This window comes from Mercenaria mercenaria, chromosome 4 (assembly GCF_021730395.1).
Source record: "Mercenaria mercenaria strain notata chromosome 4, MADL_Memer_1, whole genome shotgun sequence".
In the NCBI taxonomy this organism is placed as follows: domain Eukaryota; kingdom Metazoa; phylum Mollusca; class Bivalvia; order Venerida; family Veneridae; genus Mercenaria; species Mercenaria mercenaria.
Genome location: NC_069364.1, coordinates 1,406,664 through 1,419,861, shown reverse-complemented (window position 1 = coordinate 1,419,861; position 13,198 = coordinate 1,406,664). Strand labels below are relative to the sequence as shown.

Sequence of the window (13,198 nt, the reverse complement as noted above, 5' to 3'; positions counted from 1 at the left end):
CACCCTATCTAGCTGTTATCTCCCAATATTCTGCCATTTTCTACATATAATAAAATATTCAACAGTTCCTAAAACGACATATAACTCACATTTAAGCGTATAAATTTTGCACACAACTTTTCAAGCTCGGTTTTTATGTTTTGGTGAACATTATGCGATACTGTGTCCATTAACAAATTATTCAGCAATGGTATCGTGCAGGAGTTTGGGAGTGTATATTTTGATATCTTCCATTGACCAGTAACCGGACAAGTTAGGAATAAAAAGCTGTAAAAAAGGAAATTTTGCAGAACAAAATGAATAATTTATATGGTGCTATTTAATAGAAGGAATTCATCACTAATTTTGCCTTTATCTGATGTTTGAGCTTTTATTTATTTATGGGATGTGAATAAAAGTTGCTAATAATCAATTCATTAATCAAATGATAAATAAAGTTTTCAAGGTATACTGGATGTGAGTAAAAACGTTTCGATTATTTGTGATTGCTAGGAATATCTTGTTCCCACAATGCATCAGTTTGACGTCTGCTGTTGTTGTAATTGCTCTTCATGTTGGAGATGGTAATTTGATTGTGCTATGATATTTGATTCAGAATTGTCTTGTGTCACAGATAGTTTGTTTCTGTGCTTTTATATGGCAGTTGTATTGTGTTATACTGGACAAATTGATCTATTTGAGTATAGTTTGCAAATATTTATTTCTATAAAGTATAGATGTTATCAAAATGTTCCATGTAACCTAGTGATGGAATCTTCGTGTATGTCTAGTGTTAAGATGGTTCCAGACTACACAACCAGGGTCTCAAGTTTGACTACTTGATCTAAGAATACAAGTTTTCTTGACACAGTGTTGCCAATGCACACCATATTATGGCAATTTGATAAAATACAATTTTATATGCAAGACTTATTTTATTGGTTTGTTTTCAGCCCGTCACCTTCCCCACAGCACAGTATATCACAAGACATGCATTCCCGCCTCGAGCTGTATGCCAACAGGTATGTTGTCAATTTAGGAGACATTTTTTTCATTGCGAAGGAAAGGTTTGCCCCTTCCAACTATGGTTTGTTAAAGAATACATTGAGGTTTTTTACCAAATTTGGTGATAGGTTAGATACAAAGTCAACATTTGATGTCAGTGACCATCACTTAGACAATTCGACTTTTTAAGATGATTTTTGTTCTGCCAGCATGTTATAGGTACAGTGTTGTGATAAAACATGCCAGTCTGACCTTCATTCACATTACAAATATTCAAATTCTTCAGACATTATTAGCTCCTAGGTTCAAGGCTATTAAAAACCATTGGAGATCAGTCTTAGATTGCATCATTTCCATTGGTCAGTTTAATGATCGAATTCAAAATCAACCAATCAACCAATGCTAGAGTTTTGAGACTGGTCTACAAAGTCTTGTTTGTAACCACAAGTAGGAGTAATATGTGAAATGAATGTCTTGACTTTTAAGAGCTTTAAGAACAGTCAATGAACTGTTCTTGATTTGGCTGTTAATTTTTTTTTCAGGTGCTACTTCTTTAAATGAAAAACCATTTTGACTTGCATAGAAACAACCAGGCAAATTATATTGCCTACAAGACTTCACTTTCCAATAAAAAAAATATACAGAAATTGTTCAGTTTCTAGAGCGTCAAATTTTGTAGAGAATTCAATTTGTGGATTTCATCCATTAATGTTTAATGAATGGGTGTTTTATCTGATTGTGAGGTTTTAATTTTGTGGATAAGCGTAACCACGAAAAGTATTCCCCGACAAATATTACTGATTTTACAATACCCGTAAATGGTAGCGCCCATAATTAGGAAGATAAAACAGTATGGTAATTAAGAGTTGTAATGAAATGTTTAGGTTTGTGTGTTACAGGTTGGCAGAAGTTGAACAGAGACAGGCTACAGCTGCCCCAGATGTGTAAGTTTCTGTTGACTGAATTTTCTCACAGATCTGCTGTCAGACTCATTCATCAAATTTGAATAACACTTTCATCTACAGTTCAGATTCAATTTGAAATAAAGTTACATATATAATGACACTGTCCTTCCAGTGGCAGATATGGTCGCTTTTCAGGAAGTGTATAAAACTAAATTACTGATTTGTTTTTACTTGTTTTCAAAACAAAACAAAAATGGAAGAAAAAAAAGGAAATCTCGGATTTTTCCAAAAGATCATTTAGCAACTTCATGTTTGCTAAGTGAATCCTAAAACTCCTGTTATTTCTCAAATCATGAAAGGGAAGTATGGCTGTTAAAACACATGAATAAAAATCTTAACACCAAAACTGACAGTGGATTTTCAAAGAATAGTGATGATATACAGAATAAAAATACTACCTCATGGGCCTATCTGTCATTTGAAGAAACTCTGTGGATTGCATATTCGTAATTTTTCCTAGATAGAAATCTGCACAGAGTCTCCATAATCTTAGTAAAGCACCATGCTGAAAACTTATTCAGTGAAGTTGTTTAAAACCACTATGCTACTGTCAAAGATTGCAGAAAACATAAAAAGAAAAAAATCTTACAACTTGTGGTTAGCCCCAGTTGTCCTTTAAACAGTTGAAGATTTTATTACATATTGATCTGGAGTGTCTGATCAACAGGAATCTACAAAAACTGTTTTTATATTGTACTAACAGGATCCTGAGCTCAGTCTTACTTACATTAATTAGGATGTCTGCCTTACATTAATTGGTCATGACCACAATGTTTTGTCAGAGAGGGAAGGATATATCCCAGACTTACACATGAATACTGTTAATCAAGTCTGAATGCAGCATTGCTTCTCTTGGGTTTAAGACTAGTGGAAATGAAAGTGGTACAATAGTAGACAGTCTTCACTTTTAAGATTAATTGTTCAGAAAATAGGAAAATAGAATGTTAGTTTACCAGGATAGAATGGGGCCTCCTGGGCTGAGTGGTTAAGGTCGCTGACTTCAGATAACTTGCCCCTTATTTCTGTGCGAAACATCACTTTGGGCCTAGAATTCTGTCTTGTGATGAAGCCATCTAGCTGTCTTACAAGCATGATGGCTTACAGAACATTGGTGCCACCAGGGTGTTGTGCCTGAAATAATGCCCAGAGGGGCACTTGGGGTCTTCAAAAGGTTGAAAGTTGCCATATGACATAATACTGTGTTGTGAAGTTAAAACTCAACAAAATTCTATAAAAAGAAGCCCACCCACTTAGCTCAATAGGGTGAGAGCAGATCTACAGATCACGGGGTCGTTAGATGGGGCTTATTTTTTCCGTGACGATTTGATAAAAGACATTGAATTTGAAATCATTTGTCCTCCACCTCTGATTCATGTGGGGAAGTTAGCAGTTGCTTACAGAAAACAGGTTTGTACTGGCACACTGGTTAGAATAACTGCCCACCTTTATATAACTAAAATAATGTTGAAAAATGGCGTAAAACTCAAACAGACAAACAAAACTATAAATAAACTTTATATTATACAGAGATGATGAGCATCATTTGATAGCCCAGTACTGTCAGAGTTTGAATGGTGACACTTCACAGCTTGCTGTAAGTTATTCTTTATTTACTTGCACCAGAAAACTTAATTCTTTCTAAAAAAGAAATTGTCCAAAGATTAATTTTGTTAATGTTATATATTTTAGAATTATTTTCCTTTAATGGCAGGTGTTGGAATAGAGAGGTCTAAGATTGAGTCACAATGCAGGTGTTCCTCTTGAAACACCTCATTTCCACACATACCTACACACAGCATTGTTTCCACACATACCTCACACAGCATTGTTTCCACACATACCTCACACAGCATTGTTTCAACACATACCTCACACAGCATTGTAACTAAACAAGCATAATAAATAATGATGTACCTACCTGGCCAGATAAAAAATTTCATAGGAAATTGAAATAGACATCTTTTGAACAAATTAAAACACCTGTTGAGGTTTGAAACATGTACAGTTAGCTGAAGATTTGGAGGTTGTATGTGATTTCAGTTGAAGAGTCCTATGCAGATAATGATGGCTGTCGATGTACATCAGAAAACAGAACTCGAGGCAATGATCAAAGATCTTGAAGAAGAAAATAAGTAAGTAAACCAGCAAACAAGTAGAACTTGAGATTCCATGCATATATGTGTGGACAAGTCATAAAAATACACAAGGGAAAACTTAAGGTTTCATACTTAAATGTGTGGACAGTTCACTTGAGATTCAATTCGTTTACATTAGGACAGGTCATGTAAATACACCAAGGACAATTTGCTGTTCCATACAAGTATTTGCGGATAGACCATACAACAGGGAAAATGGCATTCCATACATGTATGTGTGGATAGAACATACAACAAGGAAAACAACATTTCATACATGTATGTGTGGATAGACCATACAACAGGGAAAATGGCATTCCATACATGTATTATGTGGAAAGTCCATATAAATACATTTATCTTATGTTTGACATTGTGGGAGGGAAATAAAACCATTACAAAATTTTAGTATTATACTAGTGTAATAAAGCTTTGATGCTGATGTCATTTTAAGTCTAGGAGATTCTGGTCTATAATAGATAAAGAAGAAATTTTAATAGCTGACAAGTGATAAAAAGAATATTACATTTTTGTCTTTCCACATTGAATTTATTAAATTGAATGAATAAATTCAGTACAAAAAGACACACACATAATACCATATGTATATATATGATACCTAATCATTTTTAACCTTAAGCCTGCTAGCGGGAAGTGATTCTGCCTTTGCGACCAGTGCAGACCAAGATCATCCTGCACGTCCATGCAAGCTGATCATGGTCCGCAGTGTTCACCATTTAGTCAGTAGATTTTCAGTGAACACCCCTTCGAATAATAAATGGTATTGCTTAAATTGAATGATGAACCAGTCCATTTTAGAAATTTAGCAGGGTAAAGGTTAAGACAGTATGGAATGAAATTAAGCCTGGGCAATGGGTGCGTTGTTAACTGGAACACCCTCTCCATTTAAAAAATCTTAATCCTTTTTAACATGTCTTTCAGGAAGTTAATTTGCATTCTGCTGATCAATTTATCCTGTTATTTATTGCTCTGCATGGAATTTGTAATCTAGTTAGTGTGTATATATTGTTGCTGGTTCCAGTTTTCAGATGGAGAAAAAATGTGCCTTGTTATCAGATGCCTTTATTAGGTAAAATTGACTGAGAAGGTCTGCTACATTGAATATTCTGGTATATATCAGAGTTTACATCAGCTAATTGTTGCTGTGAAACATCTAGAAAGACAGAAATGAAACAGACACTGTTTGTTCTTTTCTTGCTTCACATCGATTACTGCCTGTATTGTAATTATTTGTGGATTAAAGTGTAACCATAGCAATGCAGACAAGCAAACAATTTTGAATTATATGTTGTTCACACTGGCTGTAATATCCTGTTGTACAGATTTTAAAAGGACTGTCTTGGTGCTTAATGGCATAATATCAGAATTTGCAAAGCAAATACACATTTGTAGAAAATGCAAAATAATAAATGAACAGAGTCCAATTTTAACATTTTACTAATTGTTAGAGGTGCACAATATATCAAAAAATAATTTAATTATTCATGGTTTTAAAATCTTTATTTAACCTTTAGCCTGTTGGCGGCAAGTGATTTTGCCTTTGACCAGTGCAGACCAAGATCAGCCTGCACTGTTTGCTATTTAGTCAGTAAATTTTCAGTGAACACCCCTTTGAATCATAAGTGGTACTGCCTAAATTGAATGATGGATCTGTCCATTTTAGAAACTGAGCAGGGTAAAGGTTAAACTGAAGTGTATTCACTACTCTCCTGAAGAAAGGCTATGTAGTAAGAGGTTAGACTACAAAAGCTAGCTCAGAATTACTATCACCCACTCCTCCAACTAAAATCATGTATATTCTTTTGGATATGAGTCTTTTTGTATACATATCAAACAACCAAGGTCTTTGTGTGGATTATTGCCTAAATAACACAGGTCAGATTATTAAAAGGCACACAAGAATTGAGCTACGAGGGGGCAAACGTAATGATAGAAATTATGCTGATCATTCATCAGAGTAATAATGATCCAGACTCATGCAGTAATTTGACATCATATTGTTCTCTCACTGGTTTGGGCATCGACTATTCTTGATAGAGTTAGAATATACAACTCTTGATATCCTTATGAAACTTGACATTTAGTACTGGTATAAAAATCGGGAAATAATCCATGTGTGAAAATTGTCAATTTAGTACTGGTATGGAAATTGGGAATTAATCCATTTGTGAAAATTGTCAGTTTTGCACTGGAGAAGCTGGGAATTGATCTATGTGTGAAAGTTATCAATTAAATATTGGTAAGGAACCTTAGAATTCCGTTCATAACTAATTCTTGCATGAACTGAATTCAACTGGGGAGAAATTGTAAATCCAACAAACCAACTCCCATTGAATAATACATCTTAGTAAGACTAATTCTTATATATGCAATCAAAATTTAAAATAAAAAGTTTCAAAACATTTGATCCTCGCCATAAGAAAACCAATATAGTGGGTTTGCGACCAGCATGGAACCAGACCAGCCTGCGCATCCGCACAGTCTGGTCAGGATCCATGCTGTTCGCTTTTAAAGCCTAAAGCAATTAGAGAAACCTTTAGCGAACAGCATGGATCCTGACCAGACTGCGTGGATGCACAGGCTGGTCTGGATCCATGCTGGTCGCAAACCCACTATGTTGGTTTTCTCATGGATGCGCAGGCTGGTCTGGATCCATGCTGGTCGCAAACCCACTATGTTGGTTTTCTGATGGCGTGGCTCATTTTAAAATGCCGTCTATATTTTTTTTTTTCCCAGAACATTACAAGCGGAGTACGACAGACTTCGAACGCAACAAGAACATAACAACAATGAGAAGACACTTCAGGCAAACGAAGATGATTTCACAAATCATGATGAAGAAATGCTTGCAGAAGCTAAGTTGCTACGGCAACATAAAGGTCGTCTAGAAGCCAGGATGAGAATTCTAGAAGATCACAATAGACAACTAGAGGCTCAGTTACAGAGATTAAGACATTTGTTAGAACAGGTTAGTTTTCTGAATCTTTCAAGAAATATATACAGCTCCTTTTGTAAACAGTTAAGTAGTGCTGTGTAACAATTTTTAAAAGATGAATTTTGAATCTGTTACGACCATTATCTATTTTTGTGCTCAAAATATATAAAATGACTTAAAATTACTACATTATGTAGGTAGTGTCTAGTTTATCTATGTTATGTAAGTTATGTCTGGTATAGACATAGTCCAAACAATAGGACGTTTCAAGACAGCGTGATAACTTTTAACTGTCGCTGCCCATCTCGTTTTAAAGGGATATGGCCACAATAAAATCAGATAAAATAAGCCATCCATTAAGCCGAGTATAAGGCTTAGAGTATAGACAGTATGTTCTCTGGCTTTTCATTTATCATTTAAAACATCTTCAAAGGTTTCATTGAGGTTTTACTATACATTGTACTGAATAATGAGACGTTATCATTGTGTATATTTCAGTCGGGAGATAAGAGTTTATCATTATCCTCATCCATACATGGTTCACCAATGACCACGCCCAGTTCATCCCATAGTTCCCTCCCCGGTGGTACATCCAAATATTTGATACCGCAGCTAGAATCCACACCACAGATGAATGGTCATGAACATACAGGTAGGTCCCATACTTTTTTTGACTTTTTTTTTCTACATTTTAATCGAGATATTTTGAGAGCTTAATTTGAAAATTGGAGCATGAACTCAGAATTCTGTTTGAAATACAGATAGTCCTAATACATATTTCTAAAATTTGAAGAAATTGAACACACTAATGTTTCTTTATAAACTTAAAGCACTTAACCTTCCTTTGGAAGTTAGTTTAGGGATGGTCAATCAAATCTTTCCTTTTAGTGTAGAAGCATTAAGTTTTCACTAAAAACAATGCAGTACAAGTATTGTTGAAGTGTCATTCAATATAATTATTTACATTTTGAAATGCATGTATTATTATTTTCTTGCCAGGTTTGCACGATGATGACAAGAATATGAGTCCAGTGTTAGGTGCTGATAATTCTTTACCCCCATACAGTGCTGACAGAGCCAGGGGTAAGTTAAAACTGCTTGAATATTCCAGTAAATATACAGTGAGATATTTTAGTATAATTATGTCTTAATTGAGACCTTTTAAGCAGTTTTAAGGGACATCCATGGCCAAGAAGTTAAGGCTGCTGACTTACTTGCCCCTCACTGATGTGGGTTTGAAACCTTGCTTGGTGTAGAATTCTTTCGTGTGAGGAAGCCATCCAGCTGGCTTATGGAAGGTTGGTGATTCTATCTTGTGGCAGTCCATGTCTGAAATAATGCCTAGCGTGGCACCTGGGGTATTTCTTCACAGGAAAAGTTGCCATATGACCTAAATTGTATCATTGTTATTCTAAACCCAACAAAAACAAAACAAAAACTTCAAACACTGTCACGTATTGACTTTTTAGCTAGACTTTTCAAAGAATAGGTAGAGCTATTGGACTCGCCCATGCGTCAGTGTCGGCATCCCAATTTGGTTGAGTTTTTGTATGTAAGCTGCTGTCTCAGTACCCATTAATGGAAATGGATTGAAACTTCACACACTCGTTCACTGTCATGATCTGACCTGAAATGCACAGATTCCATAACTCTACTTTGCATTTTAACAAAATTATGCCCCTTTTTCGACATAGAATTTTTTTGTTAATGATTTATATGTAATCTGGTATCTCAGTACCCACTGTTGGGAATGAATTGAAACTTCATACACTTGTCCACTGTCATAATCTAATATGCAGTGTACAGGTTCCATAACCCCATTTTGCAATTTTACAAAATTATGCCCCTTTTTGGACTTTTATATTCACAAAGCTGTTGAATAGACGAGCATTGCTGTCCCCCCGACAGCTGTTGTTTTATTTTGCACTTGTCATACCTTTTCATAAGTATAGAATTGCTTTCGAATATTTTTCTTTACAAAAAGAATTAACAGCAACATTGTATTTGTCTCCTCTTTCATGTTATTCAGAATAAAGCAATATCACAATATCTAAAATTTACGTAAAATTTTAATTATATTTTACAGTGTCGGGTTCCAATAATGTTGGCGAGTTGTTCAATATGGCGGGTCAGGTCGGCAAGGCTGTAGGATCTCTGGTCACAGTGATGACCGATGACAACGGTGACACCATCGTTGAAGACAACAACAAACACTGACACACGGCCAAACACTCGAAAGACATGTCGTAATTCAGGACCATTTGTGTCACTAGATAAATGTCTGCTCTCACATACCACTGATACATATGTGTCTGCCAAGAAGACTACAAAAAAGCAGTCATTCAGACACAAATGCTATATATGAGATAGTCAACCGCCAGTTGATACATTTCTGCCACAATACCACAAGTGGATTGAATCTTACACCCAGCCAGTACATCATTTTGTCATGATACAATACTAGACAAATTTGTATGTTATTTGGAACTTAATATGGAGGGAAATAAACGGGAAGGGTTGTTGAGGCCATTACTTTAGAATAGTAGTAAATGTTTTGAAATATCGTTAAGTTCATGAAGAAAGATCAATGGCATAAACGTAGTAAGTGTAACTATAGCAACTGTTCCAAATTAAGGATATTGAGTAGTTAGTGAATACTGAGTTTTAAAATGCTTGATTATCGAAGGAAGAAGGGTAGCATTTTAAATTAATATTTTTTTGTTTTGATTTCGCAAGTGCTGGATTTTTCTTCAAGGGAAGTAACTTTTCTATAAAAATGAAACAGTGTAAATTTAAAGCACATTGCTTGTGCTGGCAATTCTTTTAATGGCAAGGTTTTCAGATAAATTTAGATTTGGGAGGTTGTGAGAAAATGACACAAATGTGTAAGTTCAAATATTTTCGAAACATGTTAAAAAACTGTATACCGTTATGCACTGACGTATGATTTACTACTTTTTATGTTGGCAAAAAGTAACAAAATGCTCATTTCACCAATTGTGCTTTATTTTTGTTAATTACAACTTTTGTTAGCTGAAACCAGTGTGCGACTACCAGCAGTTGTTTTTATCGTAATTTTGAGCAATTGAATTTTACACACATAGTAAGATACCCATGTATTATGATGATGATTTTGTTTTTCATTTTTATGATTCTCTTCAAAGAAGAGGTTATATTGTTCGGCTCTTGTTGATTGGTCAGTTGGTCAGTCCATCTGTAGACAGTTTATTTCTCAAGGAATATCTTGAGAATACTTGGGCCTACTTTTACCATAGCAAGATTGCAAGTGATCACTAGATTACCCATAGCTTACCGGGCTTGCATGATCGTAAGAGGCAACTAATAGGGTCTTAACACTTGGTTTTGCAGTAACTGTGATTCCAGCAGGTATGCAAATTTTGATTTCATACCTCATGTTTTTATTTCGATGTAAATGGGATGTGAAACCAAAATTTGTAGTCCTGTTTGGCGCCATATAACCTATACTGTGTTGGTGCGCCGTAAAACCCAAATAAATAAATTTTTGTGTCAGGTCAGGTGTCAAGGTGACAGAAAAAAAGTTTCCAATCCATAAATGGAGAATACTTAGACAAACTAACATCGAAAGTAGATATCTATTAGTGTGATAGTTATACCCATTGTTTTGAGGGGGTCATATGTGTTTTACAAACAGTTTTTATTAAAGGTGGACTTCAAGGTCATTTACAAATTCTACTGACACAAATTAGCATAAACTGTTTCTTCCATGTGGACATTTTAAATGTTACCATCTGTACAAATATTTTATTATTATTATTCTTTTATTATGTATCATCCCCCATCCATTCCTTATTTTATATGTAGTCATATTTTTATTTAATTTTATTAAAGCATAGATACAAAGCCCTAGATTTTAATTCCAATGTGTAGATATATATAGGACTGGTAATACTAATTATGCAAGTGTAAATTAATTCTGGAAATATGTTTTGAAACAAAAAGGTACTAAAATGATGGTACAGATACTGCAAATGAGATTTTTATAAAATTCAGGGAAATGTTGACGCTTTATGTTATAGAATTGTAGACCTTTAGTTCAGCACTTTCAATTCTGACACCAATTTACTGATTTGATGGCTTTTTTAATTTGTAAGTATGAATAAAAAAGCATTTAGACATTTTTTATTTCTCTTAAATTCATGCATTGCTCACATTTACTATCACATGCAGTTTAGTTCTGTCACATAGTTCACTGTGAAGTATTTTCTGCACAGTAATTAGGAAGCGTAGCAGATTGTAAAAAGCTTTCCAGATTTCAAATATTTTCGTTCACCATGTAGGTTTACTGTACGGATAAACTTAAATAGCAATTTACAGAAATAACTTAATTTTCTGTAACAGATTTTACATAGACCTGCATGTGGGTACCACTATAGACATACATTTGGGTACCAGTATATATAGACCTACATGTGGGTACCAGTTTAGACTTACATGTGGGTACCAGTTTAGACTTATATGTGGGTACCAGTATTATATAGACCTACATGTGGGTACCATTTTAGACCTACGTATGGGTACCAGTATTATATAGACCTACATGTGGGTACCAGTTTAGACCTATGTATGGTACCAACTGGTATACTTATATATGGGCACCAGTATAGACCAACATGTAGGTACTGGTATATGGTAGATGTACGTATGGGTACCAGTATTGACCAACAAGACTTTAGTAGGTACCAGACCTATTTGTGAGTAGCAGGCATGAAAAGTTTCCAAATGTCTGAGGAATGATCTTTTATTTCGTTTTCCTGATATGTTGTAATACTAAATATATGTATATATTAAGGAACTCACATATATTTATTATGGTGCTATAATAACACAAATACTAAATACATTTTTGTAGATAAAACAATAAATGGTTGTATTTAAATTTGTAACACCCTTTCAAATGTTAGTCAAATCTGACCAGAATTTTTTTTTAAATATTTTCATTTTAAGGATATGCAGCATTATTTAAGTGGCTTCTTTCATCAGTAAACTTTATTTTCACAATATTATTACTGGTATGCATCAATATTTAGAAATTAGTTACTCTATTGTATGAGTCAGTGCATAGATTTTCGTAAAGGAAATGGATGTTCTTCGGTAGAATAGGGCAGATTTTTCTCTCTTGTGACAGGAACATTTCGTTAAAGGGTACACATTAATTGAAGATATTCTGGTCAAATTTTAGAACTGATTTTGGAAGGGTGTGTAGTGTAGTCCTAGAGTGTATCTGGAATAGTTTTATAGTTCCAACTGTTTTTGTGAATTAAGGGTTGATAGGAGAGACTGTTTTACAACAATCCAATCATGTGTAAAAGTTATGACTTGTTGTGTTAAAACCACAGATGTTTAAAAAGCAGTTACAAATTTCTACAGAATTTTACACATATTTTGTCTGCTCCACAGAAGGTGAAAAATGTTACAGATTCAATCAAGTACACCAAAATTTGTTTTTTTGACTGGTTTGAATGTTTTACTTTAATTAAGATATAATAAACACCAGTCATCTTTGTTTTACTGGTCACACATGGTTGTATTCTAAATGACCTTGGAGTCAAAGGTCATGACCCTTCATTTTAAATTACAAGGGTTATGACCTTGACCTTAAGGGTCATGTGGTATTTGAAGTTTCTGTGAATGACAGCCTGTTTCTGTCCATGTACATGATGAGATATTTTAACCATAAATGTCCATTTTATTTACCTTTTACATACCATTTTACTGCTTTTATTATATTTACCATATTTAAAGTATTTACCTATCTGTGTAAACATGTAAAATGCAGATGAATGGTTGTGTGTTCAGAAGGTCATTATTGATATCTATAGATTTATAAAATGCAAATAAAATTTGATACAAACAAAGGAAGGTTTTCTGTTGTATATACAGTTCCGTACTAGATGAACATGGCAAAGAATATAAATAAGCTGGTATTTGATCCAGCGCAATACCAGTGCAGTTGTATTGTGTTACTGTGAAATCATTAATATTCATGGGGGATTAATTTTCGTGGAAGAGTCAATCCACGAAATGTTATCCCAACGAACAAGTTAGATTCCCATTCATTTTATGTTCAGAAGTTGAAATCCACAAATTCATATCCCCACGAAATTGCCATTTTAACC

General features: G+C 34.4%; 1 protein-coding gene across 9 annotated transcripts in view; it reads left to right on the top strand.

Annotated features, from left to right (window-relative positions):
* Window positions 1-12,941, top strand: part of LOC123552588 (dystrophin-like) — a 253,635-nt gene extending 240,694 nt beyond the window's left edge. For all 9 annotated transcript variants that reach the window (XM_053540095.1, XM_053540089.1, XM_053540088.1 and 6 more), the window contains 8 exons: window positions 933-1,001; window positions 1,884-1,928; window positions 3,477-3,543; window positions 3,990-4,081; window positions 6,842-7,073; window positions 7,539-7,692; window positions 8,040-8,123; window positions 9,127-12,941. In XM_053540095.1, coding sequence (XP_053396070.1) covers window positions 933-1,001; window positions 1,884-1,928; window positions 3,477-3,543; window positions 3,990-4,081; window positions 6,842-7,073; window positions 7,539-7,692; window positions 8,040-8,123; window positions 9,127-9,257 — 874 coding nt within the window. In that variant the 3' untranslated portion in view covers window positions 9,258-12,941. The remainder of the gene's footprint in view (window positions 1-932; window positions 1,002-1,883; window positions 1,929-3,476; window positions 3,544-3,989; window positions 4,082-6,841; window positions 7,074-7,538; window positions 7,693-8,039; window positions 8,124-9,126) is intronic.
* Window positions 12,942-13,198: the final 257 nt, after the last annotated feature.